The sequence below is a fragment of the Aspergillus foveolatus genome (genome assembly GCF_047715535.1).
Source record: "Aspergillus foveolatus strain CBS 279.81 unplaced genomic scaffold BDW70scaffold_3, whole genome shotgun sequence".
In the NCBI taxonomy this organism is placed as follows: Eukaryota; Fungi; Ascomycota; class Eurotiomycetes; order Eurotiales; family Aspergillaceae; genus Aspergillus; species Aspergillus foveolatus.
This window is the reverse complement of record NW_027396067.1, coordinates 1,148,890-1,162,637: the sequence shown is the minus strand read 5'-3', so window position 1 is coordinate 1,162,637 and position 13,748 is coordinate 1,148,890. Positions and strand designations below refer to the sequence as shown.

At 51.7% G+C, this 13,748-nt stretch overlaps 6 protein-coding genes across 6 annotated transcripts; 1 reads left to right on the top strand and 5 right to left on the bottom strand.

The window, feature by feature from the left end:
• Window positions 1-549: 549 nt before the first annotated feature.
• Window positions 550-1,615, bottom strand: BDW70DRAFT_147287 (class I SAM-dependent methyltransferase; the record flags this gene model as incomplete). The annotated part of the gene is made up of 3 exons (XM_073738689.1): window positions 550-983; window positions 1,076-1,380; window positions 1,560-1,615. The coding sequence occupies 3 exons, from the start codon at window positions 1,613-1,615 to the stop codon at window positions 550-552; spliced, it is 795 nt and encodes a 264-aa protein (XP_073600468.1).
• A 496-nt stretch (window positions 1,616-2,111) lies between these two features.
• fmqE (MFS-type transporter fmqE) lies at window positions 2,112-4,499 on the bottom strand. Its single transcript, XM_073744532.1, has 5 exons — window positions 3,943-4,499; window positions 3,524-3,894; window positions 3,279-3,469; window positions 2,741-3,232; window positions 2,112-2,689 (listed from the first exon to the last, which is right to left on the bottom strand). The coding sequence occupies exons 1-5, from the start codon at window positions 4,097-4,099 to the stop codon at window positions 2,323-2,325; spliced, it is 1,578 nt and encodes a 525-aa protein (XP_073600467.1). The 5' UTR covers window positions 4,100-4,499; the 3' UTR covers window positions 2,112-2,322.
• Window positions 4,385-5,866, bottom strand: BDW70DRAFT_66950 (J domain-containing protein). Its single transcript, XM_073744531.1, has one exon. It carries the CDS (start codon window positions 5,792-5,794, stop codon window positions 4,901-4,903), a length of 894 nt encoding a protein of 297 aa, XP_073600466.1. The 5' UTR covers window positions 5,795-5,866; the 3' UTR covers window positions 4,385-4,900.
• A 9-nt stretch (window positions 5,867-5,875) lies between these two features.
• On the top strand, window positions 5,876-7,125 carry BDW70DRAFT_128180 (putative FHA domain protein SNIP1). The gene has a single exon (XM_073735398.1). The coding sequence runs from the start codon at window positions 6,009-6,011 to the stop codon at window positions 7,074-7,076; it is 1,068 nt and encodes a 355-aa protein (XP_073600465.1). The 5' UTR covers window positions 5,876-6,008; the 3' UTR covers window positions 7,077-7,125.
• On the bottom strand, window positions 7,126-7,784 carry BDW70DRAFT_128178 (uncharacterized protein). Its single transcript, XM_073735397.1, has 2 exons — window positions 7,504-7,784; window positions 7,126-7,415 (listed from the first exon to the last, which is right to left on the bottom strand). The coding sequence occupies exons 1-2, from the start codon at window positions 7,691-7,693 to the stop codon at window positions 7,228-7,230; spliced, it is 378 nt and encodes a 125-aa protein (XP_073600464.1). The 5' UTR covers window positions 7,694-7,784; the 3' UTR covers window positions 7,126-7,227.
• A 642-nt stretch (window positions 7,785-8,426) lies between these two features.
• On the bottom strand, window positions 8,427-13,334 carry BDW70DRAFT_168853 (LipA and NB-ARC domain protein; the record flags this gene model as incomplete). The annotated part of the gene is made up of 4 exons (XM_073742560.1): window positions 8,427-11,752; window positions 11,789-11,854; window positions 12,166-12,871; window positions 13,014-13,334. The coding sequence occupies 4 exons, from the start codon at window positions 13,332-13,334 to the stop codon at window positions 8,427-8,429; spliced, it is 4,419 nt and encodes a 1,472-aa protein (XP_073600463.1).
• Window positions 13,335-13,748: the final 414 nt, after the last annotated feature.

Below are 13,748 nucleotides of genomic sequence, written 5' to 3'. Positions count from 1 at the left end.
AGAGAAGAAGCAGAAAAAAGCGGAGTTGACGGGTCGGAGAGGATAAGAAGGGGGGTGTGCGGAGATCATTTGCGATGAGCCGAGGCTCCCCTGCGTGGCGCGAAACACTGCTATGGGCGCTACTCAGGTACCGACCAGTCCCTCTAGACCTAATCCTATGGGATAACAGTCAGATAACCTTGAAGTCGAGTCTTGCCCGTGATGCTTGTCCAGGTAAGTCTTCAGCATATGTTCATCGAATCGATGTGGTGGCGAGGTTGGCATCTATATAAACGCGCTATAGAAGTATATGAGCAAGCGATCTCATCATTGGTTTTTTGCTGTTTCCTGCACCTCAAGGATTTTTTCTATCAAGAAGCTGTTCAATATTGTTGTTAGAATAGTCAATAGGTATACCCAACTAGATTTGCAAATATGTTGACCTGCGATTGGAATATCTGTTGTATATCCCATCGTCGTTGGATAAACGGCAAATAGCATAATCCTAGATATACAGTCCAAGGAAACCGGACTATATCAATATCATATTTCCAAATGCCCAGTTTATGCTCAAGCAGCCTTTCTTCCAACAACAACCCCGAACCTTATCCCCAAGACCTTCCCCCTGTCCTCGAAATACTTCCATAGCTTCGCAACCTCCGCCTCCACCTTCCTTTTTGCGTCTGCCTCCATATCACCATTTTTGATCAACAGGCGCTCAACAACGGCACCAAAAGAGTCAGCCTGCCACGCTTGGGCGCGGAGTTTCAGCGCCTGGCTAAGGTCGTGCTGCGCGTACCCAGTATTCCTGACGTCAGCCAAACCGGCTTTCTTGAACACCTCTGCGAGAGACCCGGGTGCGTCAAGGGCTAGACTCTGTGATTCGAGGAATCTCAGCCACGTGGACACGAGGAACGAGGAGCGTGGGTCAGATAGCTCGGTGCTAGACGGGGAAGCGAGAAAAGAGCTGTTCAGGTCTGTCCATTGAATGAAACCGCCTGGCTCTGGTGTGTTCTGTTAAGATTGGTTTCATCTACTGCAAAGCATGCATATGCATAGCTAATAAGGTGAACAAAAGGAAATTTGAGATACGTACTTAAAATCTCCACCAAATTCCTCACGGCAGTCTCATACTCTTTTTCCGGAAATGCCGTGACAAGTAGCCTCACATGCACGAGGTCGTATTTTCTATGATGTTCAGGCGGGAACGGCTTAAGGATATCCTGGCACGAAAACGAGACGCCCTCAGGCGGGGACCCGGGAAACTGCGCAGCGGAGATATCAAAGCCATGGAAGATCCTGTGCTCCTGGTTGGGTACTCTGGAGTTTAGGAGGTCGCGGGCTTCGAGAAGCCAGATTCTTAGCGTGAAAATTAGTATCCTTATGGAAGCCCGGTTGTTGCTCGCTCACCCAGTCCCAGCCCCCACGTCAGCGATTGAGGTGATATTCTCGAGGGGAATAGAGGGATTGATCAGTCCGCCCACGGCCTGAACGATGAAGTTGTGCTGGTTGTTTAGTCTGCCTTTGATCAGTATGCTATTTGGATAGATTCGACAGATGTTGGATACAGTATGGCGTACCGGGTTGACTCCGTGCTATCACGGGCAAGGGGGTAGGTCTCTGAAGCATCACCCATAATGGTTCTGGAATCCAGTTGATATCGCGTGGTACTTTGATGAGTGGGTTATTCCTTCAAGGTCGAGTCAGTTAAACGAAGCCAAACAGCAACCTCCAACCTTGGGCCCTCCATATCCTTATGTAGCGGGCGGAGTACAATATGACTGATTAGATCAGGCGTACCGCGTGGGTCTCCTTCTCTTGCCCAAACCACAAAGTGTGCAGTATTGACGTTGGAGGCTTGACGATAATCATCGTGATTAGTTACCTATGGAGTAGGTATTGCGGACTGGAACGCCTGAAACGATGCCCATGAGCAACTGTCAACTTGCCGGACTGAGAGTCCCACTGTGGAGTAAACACTGGCGACTGGCCAGTTCGGATAACTCGGGTTAGTGGTCAAGCATTATTTATCTTCTTCTGCATTCTAGAGTTCTTGATTATCCGATCTTCATGGATAAGCTTCCAATTCCCGGGTAGCCTATTCTCCAGGTGCTTGGCTAGGCGCGTCCAATTTATTATGAACTACTCCACCTCTTGGACCATTTCCATGGAAGACCGCATACTCCAGAGGTTACATTCAATGCAGGAGCTAAGATAAGGCGGTTTGCGGTATCGGTCGGACTGTCGGCGCCGGCGCCTCAAACCCTCCCAGAAGAGTGAGAAGTTCGAACTGCCAAAGAATAAATAACAGAGGTAGACCAAGTACTATATACAAATAACGCACTACTCAGCCGCACACGGCACATCATGCGTGACAAACGACTTGAACCTTCTCGGGCTGACCTTATCCTCGTACAGCCGATCAATCTCCTCCGTCGACAGGCCGGTCGTATCGGGAACAAGGAAGTATGCGCCGATGACAAGAAGCACCGTGATGCCTGCAAAGGGGAACGCCGTGCGCGCACCCAAGTCTCCAGAATCAACGTTGTACATATATGGTACTGTGAATGTCATCACCCAGGTCGAAAGGGTTTGGGCGAAGACGCCGATTGATAGCGACTTGACGCGTAGTCTGTACGAGGAGATCTCGGCGGCGATGGGCCAGCCAACGGCTTGCATTAGACTTGTTTGGATGGAGATAAGGATGTTCCTGTTATTGCTCTGTTAGTAGGCGGAAAGTTGGAAGGAAAGGAGGGCATACATGAGAACCGCAACGGCCCAGGATGGACCCATGCCAGAGGCGTAGTAGAGACAGCCGATGACGATGAGGAAAGCCAGGTTGATGAGGCAGCCCATAAGAAGCATCCTTCGCCTGCTAAGGAACTTGCCGATGAAGCCTGTAAGGAGGATGACAATGATGGCTAGAGCGAACCCGCCGATGGAGATATCAAAGACGTGCACTGATGGCAGCCCGAGTGTGAGAAGGAAGTAGATGGACTGTGACAGGAAAGCGGCGCCGCCAAGGTTCGCGGTGCTGTAGAGGAACATGACAGTAAGTGTTCGCTTGAGATTTGATCCTCTGAGACAGTCAAGATATGAGCCTGCGGAGATGCGCTGCTGCTCTTGTTCTTCGGAGATGGTTTTCACGAGGTACGCGAGGCGGTCGTCGATGCTGAATTTGGAGCTGTAGAGCTTCTTCATGACTCTTTCCGCTGCGTCAACGCGGCCGGAGTTGATCAAATAGACAGGAGACCTAAGATAGTAAGTATCAAGTATTCTGACTGTTAAAGCAAACGTACTCGGGAGCAAACAAGCATGTGACCGCAAAGATACCCCCTACAGCCCACTGTATAGCAAAAACGTTCCGGAAGGCTTGCTCATCAGTGTTAGGAACGAATATCCTCACGATCCCCATCGCCAGACCCTGCATGAAGACAATGAAGACGACGAGAATTGTCTGAATCGGCACCCGGAGTTTCAAGGGCGCAATCTGATATTATCAGCACCACTCTATAATCCCCGTTTCGACTGTTGCCAATCTCACCTCAGACGCATACGTCGTTCCGATCGCCATCCCAGCTCCAAGTGCCAACCCACAAACCATCTTCCCCGCAAGGAGCGCACCCCTGCTCTTCGCGTAATAGAGAACAACAGTGCCAGCAATAGAGAGAATTCCTGCCATGACCCCCGGCCACTTCCGGCCAAATCTGTCAGAGATCATACCCACGCAGATGGCTCCGACGGCCTGTAGCAAGGACGTCATTGACGTCCAGAGCGACGTCCAGATCGAGGGGAGGTACAGTCCTGACTCGTTATAGTCACCGTAGTACATCATGAATGCAGGCATCGCAATCGTAGAGCCGTTGGAGATTTGATCGTATCCGAACATCGCGCCTGCAGCAAAAGCCACGCTACCTGGGTATATTTAGCTCTGTCCTCAGATAATGACAGACTGAAACGCACAGGCCAGCACGGCTCGAGGATGCAACTTCACTGTAGCCCACAGACTCAACTGGCGCTCTTGCTCCTGGATGAGACGGCCTCGCTCAGCAGCATCGTCAGTGACATTGGTTGCCTTCTCGATGTGGGCTGCAACAGCCTCGATATCTTTGTCTCCCATGACGCTATGTCCGTGCCTTCGTCCTTTCGGTTCAGATCAATAAGATACGAAGAATCAAAGGTCGGTTGTGTCCAGGGAGGCTGCGGACTGATGGGCGGCGGATATTAAAGAGCTTCAGGATGCCCCAAAAAGCCATGCCGAGGGCTCACGCTCCGCGTGAGACAGACCGGTGACCGACAATGGACCTATTTGGCTAGATAGTTCACTTGCAGAACAGATCTTTGGGGTAGCTGCCTGTAAGTGTCCGCGGGCTCAAGGGATATCCGGGGAAAGCTGGGGTCGGATAACCCGTAGTTCGTGGATGGGCCAATGACGATCGACCTCAAATCAGACCCAAGTCCACCGGTACCGCCTCAAAATCTCAATTTGGGGAAGCAGTAGCGACATTAAACCTGATTTGTTCGTTCTTCGGGCTGTCTCTCACCGAGCTCTTTTGCATGGCGAGCTTGGTGGTGGTATACGTTGGCCTGACTCGGACAACCCGACTTTCATGGCATACCTGGTATCTCCGACGCGATGATTCTGGGGAAACAAGTTGAAGTATACCGTGCACATGGGTGGTTGAAACTAGTGTAAACTTAGATTTGTCTGCATGTAGGGTCCTGATGGTACATATTTCGTCTAGAGGTCAATGCCCTGATATTGGTTGAAACTGCGGGGTGCCACTGAATCCATGAAGCAGAAGTCGCTCCTTGTTCCATGCATATGCGCACACGGGCTCAAGCAAGCAAAGATACTTCAACCCTTGCTAGGTCGAATTGAGGCAGAACCACGTTTCGCGTGTATAGGCCGGCCGCAGAGTCAAGAAGTATGGTCAGCTTCGTTCCTACTCGAGGGGCTATGCTCATCTCCATCTGGATGGACAATCTCCCCCTCCTTTCCTCCCCCAGTCGGGTTATCCAACGGACTAAGAGCCTCGCGATAAACATTCTTCTCCTCCCCCTTCAACCCGAACCCCGACGGATCCCTTCTGATCAGAAAATGCTGCACCTTCGCGTCTGACCCCGTCATTTGTTTCACTGTATTTTCCCGTCTTTGATTCAAAAACCTCGTCGACTGCTCATTCAATTCCTTCAACCGATCCTCATACCCAGTACTAACCGTGGTAATCCACGAGGCCTGCACTGCAGCACCCATGAAGAACAATAGTACCACAAACATCACGAATGTCTTATGGTCAACCACGGTTTCCTGCTTCATTTCGTGCCGGTTATGCCACCTCTCCCAATCCTCCCATGTTGCGTTGGCGAAAATCGGGTCATCCGGGGCTCGACGGCGGCGCGGAGGTGCCGGGTTGAACGCCCATCCCATTCCCGTTGCATCGTATGCTGCGCGCCTACCTGGGTCTGAGAGGATCTCGTGCGCTGTCACGACGATGCGGTAACGCTGAAGCCGGACTTCAGGCGTGATGTCTTTGCATAGAGGGTGGTCGTTGCAGGGCCGGTCAGGGTGGTAGATCTTGACTAGCTCGTAGAAGCGGTGTTTGGAGTACGGAGCATCTCGTGCTTGGCCGATTACATCGTAGGGTGTGAATGTCGGGGTTGATGGCCATGCGAGATCCTTTTCTGGGGTGTCACCATAGGATGTGGAATAGAGTCGACAGTGGCGGCGGGTGTAGACGAAACTCGGCGGGGCTGGAGATCGGCTTGCCAGCAGCAATCCGCTATAGGATGTAGTCTTGACCTTCCTGAGCATTCCGCATCGTCCCAAGGGAGAAGTAATCAACTTCTCCGGGCGTTTACATGAGTTAGTGAGAGCAGATACAAGCAGTGGGCTGTTTTTGCCGCAGTCGTTCCGCGCCCCGAACATCCGCCGTCCGGGCCGGCCCCAGACTCATCACGTGGGACCAAGCTTCATCTTTGACTGCCATAGCTTTGATCTTCAACACAACATCACCGCTCCTCAGAACATGCCTACGCCAAGAGAAGACGACCACTTAGACCGCCGACTCCGGCGGTCGTCCGACTCTCAGAGTCCTGACCGCGACCGCGACCGTGACAGTCACAGGCGGCGGCACCGTCACGACGATTACGATTATGACAACAGCTCACGCAGACACCATCAGAGCTCTCATAAGAGTAGTCCCAGAAGGCGCTCATCGCGCAGCCCGTTTAGCCGAATAAGCCATCGGAAGGAATACGAACGCCGACATCCTGAGCGCTCTGAGCGCTCTGAGCGAACGGATGCAGACGAGGACCGGCGACGGCGACACCGTTCGCCAGAAGATCTTTCACACCGCAGACATCGAGACCGTGATCGAGATCGTGATCGAGAACGCGATGGGGGCCACGAGCGCGATCGCTATCGCGAACATAGCCACGGACACTCGCGGCGACACCGAATTCGTTCAAAGTCGCGGTCCCGCTCACCCAAACGACACTCACGAACCCCTTCGCGCTCTCGCGCTCCTGCCCGCTCGAAAGCACCCCTCCCCTCACAAAAAGACGCCTACAACACCGAAGTTACCGGTGAAGGTCCGCCGCCGGAGAAAGAGAAACCAAATTTTGCCAACACGGGCCGTCTCGCTGCAGAATCTAACGCCGTAACCGTCAACGGCGACACTGTCGTCCTGAAATACCACGAACCGCCCGAGGCGCGCAAGCCGCCGCCTAAAGAATCCTGGCGCCTCTACGTCTTCAAGGGCGAAGATCTGCTAGAAATGGTGGAGCTGAATGAGCGAAGTTGCTGGCTGATCGGGCGTGAGCGGTTAGTCGTTGACTTCCCGCTTGACCATCCTAGCTGCTCGAAGCAGCATGCGGCTATCCAGTTCCGGTTTGTGGAGAAACGAAATGAGTTTGGAGATCGGATTGGCAAAGTTAAGCCATATCTTATTGACTTAGAGAGCGCGAATGGATCAACCGTTAATGGGGATCCAGCTCCGGCAGGACGGTACATGGAATTGCGGGATAAGGATATGCTGAAGTTTGGGAATAGTTCGAGAGAGTATGTTCTCATGCTGGACAAGCCGGACACATAACATTTACTTCACTTACTAGAACTGAATGAGAAACATTGTGATCACTTGATCAATGGTTGGTCACATCATATCATTTGAGTCGATGATTAGAAATACATGCATGACAAGCTTGACGCTTTTCTCTCGATCAATCCCTCACAGTGATTAACCTTCATGACTTGAACTCCCCGGCAACCTCTTTAGCCTTGCCCTTGGCCTCCCCGGCAACCTCTTCACCCTTTCCCTTCGCCTTGCCCGCCAACTCAGCCGCGTCTCCCTTCAATTCGCCCGCCTTCTCCTTGGCTTCCTTCTGTGCCTGACCAGATCCAACAGCTTCCTTGATCTTATTCGCGGCGGCCTCTGTACACATAGTCAGTATATATCCTTATGTTTAAGGAATAGCCTTCGACATCCGCCAGGGTTATAAAAATATTGGGATAATGCGTACCGCCAGTCTCAATTCCCTTCACGGCGGCATCAGCCACTTTCCGATCGGCCTTCTTGAGAGTGGATTTTGTGGCGTCAATGGGACCTGACGAGCGGATTGCTGTTGTGCTAAGGAGTCGTGAGGATGTGGATGTGATAGTAGAGAGGCGAGTGGCCGCAGGGGTGCGAGTAGCGCGGGCGAGGAAAGACATTGTAGTGGTGGTTGTATTCGTGTAGTGTGTAGTTTTGGATAGTCTGAAAGACGATGACTTAGTTCGATTTGGCTTGATGGTTTAAAGGGATAGTGTTAAAAAGATTTAACAGATCAAGGCGTATATATATGTGGTCGTGGTAGTGGTGATGCCTGATGTCATACATACGGCGCTGGTGTCAGTGTGACGTCGTCTAAGTTGAGCAGGCCATGAAAGGATCTACAGCCCTATGTACGGTTACCAGCACATGCTTCGACAGAGTTCGTGAAGTCAAGTTTATCTAAACTTGGAATAAATAACACTAACAGTCTTAGCATTATTGAGGACCTAGGATTGGATTATGAATTCACTTATAGATCCATTAAAGCATGACATGACCGAGAACGACCCAGCAGTGGGCATCAACCAAACCCTAAGTTATCTGCGAACTCCCAAAATGCTGGCAACCTGAACGCAGCAAAGCAAGTGCGACTGTCTTATAGCCCCGGTTATTCGTTAACATGTCATATTTTCTTCTTGAAAAACAACAATGCATGCAATGCAATGCAATGCAACCAATTATGTCCATAATGCTCTAACTATACAGGACAAGTTATGCATAAACCAACACCTCAATATGCAAGCAAGTCGACAATCTTAACGTTCCCAACCAAGCCATACCTACTCCATTGCTTCACTCATCTATGCTTTCTTTGATATTTATTTTTCTCAATCGCCCTCGATCGCCCGCGGGTTAAAAGTCCAGCCCTAACCCGGGAGGGTATGGATGCGAAGGTGTACTCCCACTCCTCGCCCTGGCCCGATTTGCGCTGCCTATCGAAAACTCCTTTGGATAAGAGCCCGAAGCTGACGATTCATGTGTCGGAAGTGGGAATAATGGGCCAGAACGATTCTCGTGGTTGTAGACGTGATACTGCGATTGCGACTGCGGTTGGGGTTGTTGGATATCGTACTGGTACTGGGGGCTTGAACGCAAACGTGCCTGGAGATCGACTCGGTGTGTACCAAAATGAAGAGTTGGTGGGGGCGGCGGTGGCATTACTGCGTGAGGATCATTATTAGGAGCTGGTACGGGAATATACTGTCTCTGGACTACTGCTGCGTAAGAGCTGTCAGATGGGAGATTGGAATATGGGCGCTGTGCGGTTTGCATGTTGGGGTCAGGGACCCAGGCCGCTGGGCCAGCTAGAGCTTGTGGCGTAGCGTGCGATATAAAATGGTATTGCCCTGCTGACCCAGAGACTGAGGCCGGGTTTAGTGTTGGAGGTGGTGAGATACGCGAGGAGTATCGCCGGCTAGTTGGCTCAGTTGTCCAGGACTGGTGAGATCTTGATGAAGGCCCACGGGACATGAGTTCTGATGCCGGATCGGAAGACGGAGGTGACGCTCCTGGCATTATTGCGGAGGGATGCGGGCCAGGAATAGAGCTGAGGTTTGTAGCCGATTTACTGCTAAAGGCTGGAATGGCTGACCCCTGAAATCGCCGGCGGGGGACTTTGATCTCAATGTTGCTTTCGTATGGTAGGCCGAGAGTTGGGGTGCTCAGGGACAAATCCGCTGGGACGATCCTTCTGCCAGTGTTGGGATTGATAGGGTACTGGGAGCTGAGGTCCAAGGCGTTCAGCTGCTGTAGGAGTCCGTGATCGGGCTCGCTGTAGGTTGAGAAGCCCAGCGGGTCTTGCTTGTAGTCTGTAGAGACTGAGTACGATGACAGTGACTCTTCCGAGCCCCGGCTTTGGATCATCGAGAACACAGGGCGTTGCTTGCCGCCTGGGGAGGAGGAAAACCGACGATCTTTTGACGCGGAGATAGGCTCTTTAGCAGAAGCGAGTCTCGAGGCAACAAAGGCATAGGTGGGAGCGTTTTCCTTCGATGAGTTTGTTGACACCCGTGGAATGCTGTGCTCGCTGGATTGCGTTGGGCTTGCTTTTTTGACGGCCGATAGGGCTTCAGACGCTGTTCTACGAGGAGTGCGCTCGCTCAGGGCTCCGCCAGATAAACTTCTCCACGCAGGCGTCCTCTCGAGAACTGGGGCAGCAGGTACAGGGGCGGCGGGCTCAGAGTTTCCAACTCGAGGAAATTTAGGCCTCCGTTTTGGCTTCTGTCCTTGCCTTTGCTTCGATTTTGCTGCCGGCTTAGTCTTTGAAGGGTTCTCGACTACGTGCCATCCTTCGTCGTCGGTCTGTTGATGGGGGCTAGACGGTGATGGTTTGGGTCGTTCAGTCGACTGACTTGCCTGCGACCTTGCTGGAGATCTGGCCCGTGTGGATTCATCATCAGTCAAGTACCCATCTTTCAGAAGCCCATCGTCATTGATCTCGTCCTTTCTGCGACCACTAGAGTTTCGGAAGATGTGAGGAATGATGGGGCCTAGATTTACTTGCTGAGGTATCACCCGTGCGTCCTGGGGTGACTCCGAACGCACAGGTGCCACATCACTGAAATCAAGAGTTAGTTGACGAGACGGCCCATCCGAAGCCGTGGAATCTGGAAAAGACGAGGAGCTACTTGACCGGTCAAAGACGGATCTATGCTTGCGGACAGAATCCTGCGAAGAGCTCGGTGATATCCGGTCAATCTCGCTGCGGATAGTTTTCAGTGCCTCCTTCAACTGCTTCAGAGAGTCACTGACTATGCCGTGAGCAGTCTTCTTCGGGAAATTTTTCATCAGTTGTGACGCGTGAGTCTCGTACTCGCGGTAATCTTTGACGGATCCGCAGTCATCTACGCGATCCATACGGCACTTTGCGTTTTCGAACGAGGTGCAAAAGACGTGGGTCGCTACAACAAGCCATGAGTCGTAGTACCCTGTGTTCTGTCCGGGGCGGGAGCCGTTAGCCCTAAGCTCTTTATCCATGATTTTGAGCTCGTCCCGGCAGAAGCCTTGAACGACACTATGAATTTTGACGACGTCAGAAACCCCGGAGCTCTGATACTGAGCGAAGAAGCCCTCTTGGCTACTTTCAGTTTGAGACTCTGACATTTCAGGGACCACCGCTTTCGGGTCTACCAAATACCTCTCAGAAATAGGCGACAGAGGTGTTTGTAGCAACGGATACTTGTCCGATGTCCGTTCTATAAGACCGTAGCGGATAAGAACCCCAAGCGTGGTGTCCAGGTCGCCGGGCTCCCCGTGTCTGCTACTGGTAAAGACTTCAATATTCCAGGCCTCCAGGAACGACTTTCCCAGTAGAATGAGTCCGACTGGGACCTGATGCCCCAAAAATGACAGTAGGTTTATGAGATTTAGGGCTTGAAAATGCCCTCCCCGAAACAGATCGTGCATGATACTCAAAAATGGTTCAGCAAGTTTCTCGTCCGTAAAGTGCGAATTGATATGATACTTTTCGATCGGCTTGTCCGTTGCACTCAGGCGGTGGCTGATGGCGTGGATGGCCAACGGGAGGCATTCATAATGCGTTACTACCTCCGTCGCCTTTCGAATTTGCTCCTTGGTTGGTCTCTTAATCCCGAGATCTTTGAAGAGAAGCTTGCACGCATCTTCAACTTGGAGCGGGGCGACTAGTAGACAGTACGGCTCGTACAGGCGTTGCTTCTTACGTAGAGTCTTGTCCACTGATGTATAGATAATGCCGCATCGCTCCTTGAATGGGAGAAACTGCTTGAAGTTATTGATATCATCATCATGTGCGAAGCTCACTCCATCAAACACAAGAAGCCATTCCTGTCGAGATTGTAGCCAGTGGCGAACCGCCTCGACATACTTACTTGGCGATTTGGTATCGGGGCTTTGAAACTCCTCACCTTCAGTCAGAGTGGCCGCTTGAGCAATATCCCAGAAGCATTTAAAGGTGGACTGGCGACTCTTCGCATCGACCCAGAATATACCACCGGGGTAATCGTCACGGTGATTCCAGACATATTGTCGTGCTAGATGTGACTTTCCAGACCCAGGCACACCGCATATAAGTACTGCCATAAGGTGATCGGCTCGCTTCTTTGCTTTGAAGAGTCTGGTGTGTAGTATTTCAAGCTCCTTCTCCATGCCAAAAAATGTCGCATTGCGGTGGAACCCAGGAGGTACCACCCAAAGCGGCCCTTTCTGCATGGAGAGAGACATTGACAGATCCGTACTATTTTCCAAGGATTGTGGTATGGAAACTTTCTCGTTGGACGGCAAATACAATACAGGGGGATTAACTATAAGGACAGAAGTCAGCACAGAACTATATTGAGCATTGACGTTAGGATACATGTAAGCGCAAGCACATTATCGGTTGCAAAGGACATGAAGAAGACAGGCCACGTAAGGATAACTGACTCCATCTGGAAGGTACAGTTCCCTATATTGACGTAACCGCGGCCAACAAATATAAATAACATTGAATGACAGTTTAAACGCAATCAAGTGCGGTGAGGGATAAACGCGGAATCCGCGCCAAGGGGTTCCTCGATTTCATATTGCTTCATAGTGATAGAACGTGCAGCGCCTGAGGACAGGGGAATCGTACCAGGAGCGTCACTGGGCCGGTTCCCACCAAGAGATCGGTCGCCCAGACGTTCTGAGCCGCCGCTCGGAGACACGTCTCCAAAGATTTCCCGCGCTTTCTGGGTCCTAATAATCATCCGAGTTCTCTCCTCTTCGTTCCATCTCTCGCGGATCGTAGCAGGAGCCTCGCGAGCAAACCGTAAAAGAGCCACGGCAACAGCCTCGTAGCCTGGTGCGGTCTCGTCGTCGAATTTGCACATATGGCTGTGGTTGGCCTCGATACCCATCCTTTCGACACCATCCGCATGGGGCGCTGCCGAGCTTTCATCTACAATCAGCTCGCGGGTCCCCTTGACGTCCATGGGCAGTGTCTCGTGGAAGAAACAGATGCGAAATCGTGGCATCATGTCCGCGAAGAGGCTGTTGATATTTTGCAAGGTCTCATTGTTTGTTTTAAGAGCTTTGATGAGCTGCGGCGAAGAGTCCAGGAACTTCCTGGGCAACACAGCAGAACAGATGTTCTGCAAGAGCAGGCCCCATTTTGCAACTTCAGATCCATTGTGAGGAGTTCCTAGAAACAGTATTCCGTAGGTTGAGACGTAGATCGAACGGAGATGCTCGACCTTTTCGTTTGTGAGACTTCGAGAATAGATCAAGGCACGCTTCACGACCAAACCGCCGAGCGAGTGACAGACGAAGATAATCGGTCGTTCTGTGCAATCTTTGATCTAATCAGACCTTGTTAGTATCGCTTTTGGAACTCACCAAGGGCCGAGATTTGAATGTGACCAGCCAAGATGGGAATAGAAGGATAGTGAAACCGGAAACAGGACAAGAGCAGGGAAGGCAGGACTCAGAGCAAAGTAGCACGAGGCACAGGAAACCCACCGTTCGATTTGCAGCCAAACTCGCCGCCAGTGTCTCAGAATGATTTAGGATGCGGTCCTTTGACGCACCGTCCGTAAACGAGGTAACATTCGCGTTATAACCATAGCTTAGGATGCGCACTCGACAACTGCTGAGCACGTCAGGAAGCAGGTCGACAGGCCAGAAGACGCCTGTTCTAGAAGAAGTCCAGGTGCGATGCGGGTGACCGTTTAAGCCATGGACAAAGACAATATCAACAAGAGCGTCCGGCGCCTCGTGGACGACGTTCAGGCCATACTGACGAATGCGCGATGCGATATCCATCGTCATCGCGAAAGTAGGGCCTTCTTAGTGCGGAGACGCTAGGCAGAGCCTTGAATGGTGTAGAAAGATCATGAATAACAAGCTGATGATGGGGTTGGATATGGTGGAGAGTTGAGGGAGGAGATGAAGTAGGCAAGCAGGTAGGCAGCTCGCAGACATAGGCAGTTATTTATAACAAAGCTGGGGACAGGGCAAATGCAGCTCCCCGCGGATCGACAAGCCAGGGCCAGGCTGTGGAAATTACTATTGTTGAGCGAATCACTATTGTACCCTGCGGCTCTTTCTGAAGGATGCGCTTATTGCCACTGTTGTTTTGGTGAAGCGGGCCGGGGCGTGTGCAGGCGCAGGTGAAGACGCAGCATGACCCGACTGGTCACTTGCGCTGCCCCCTTTCCACCTTCATCACACCCGTCA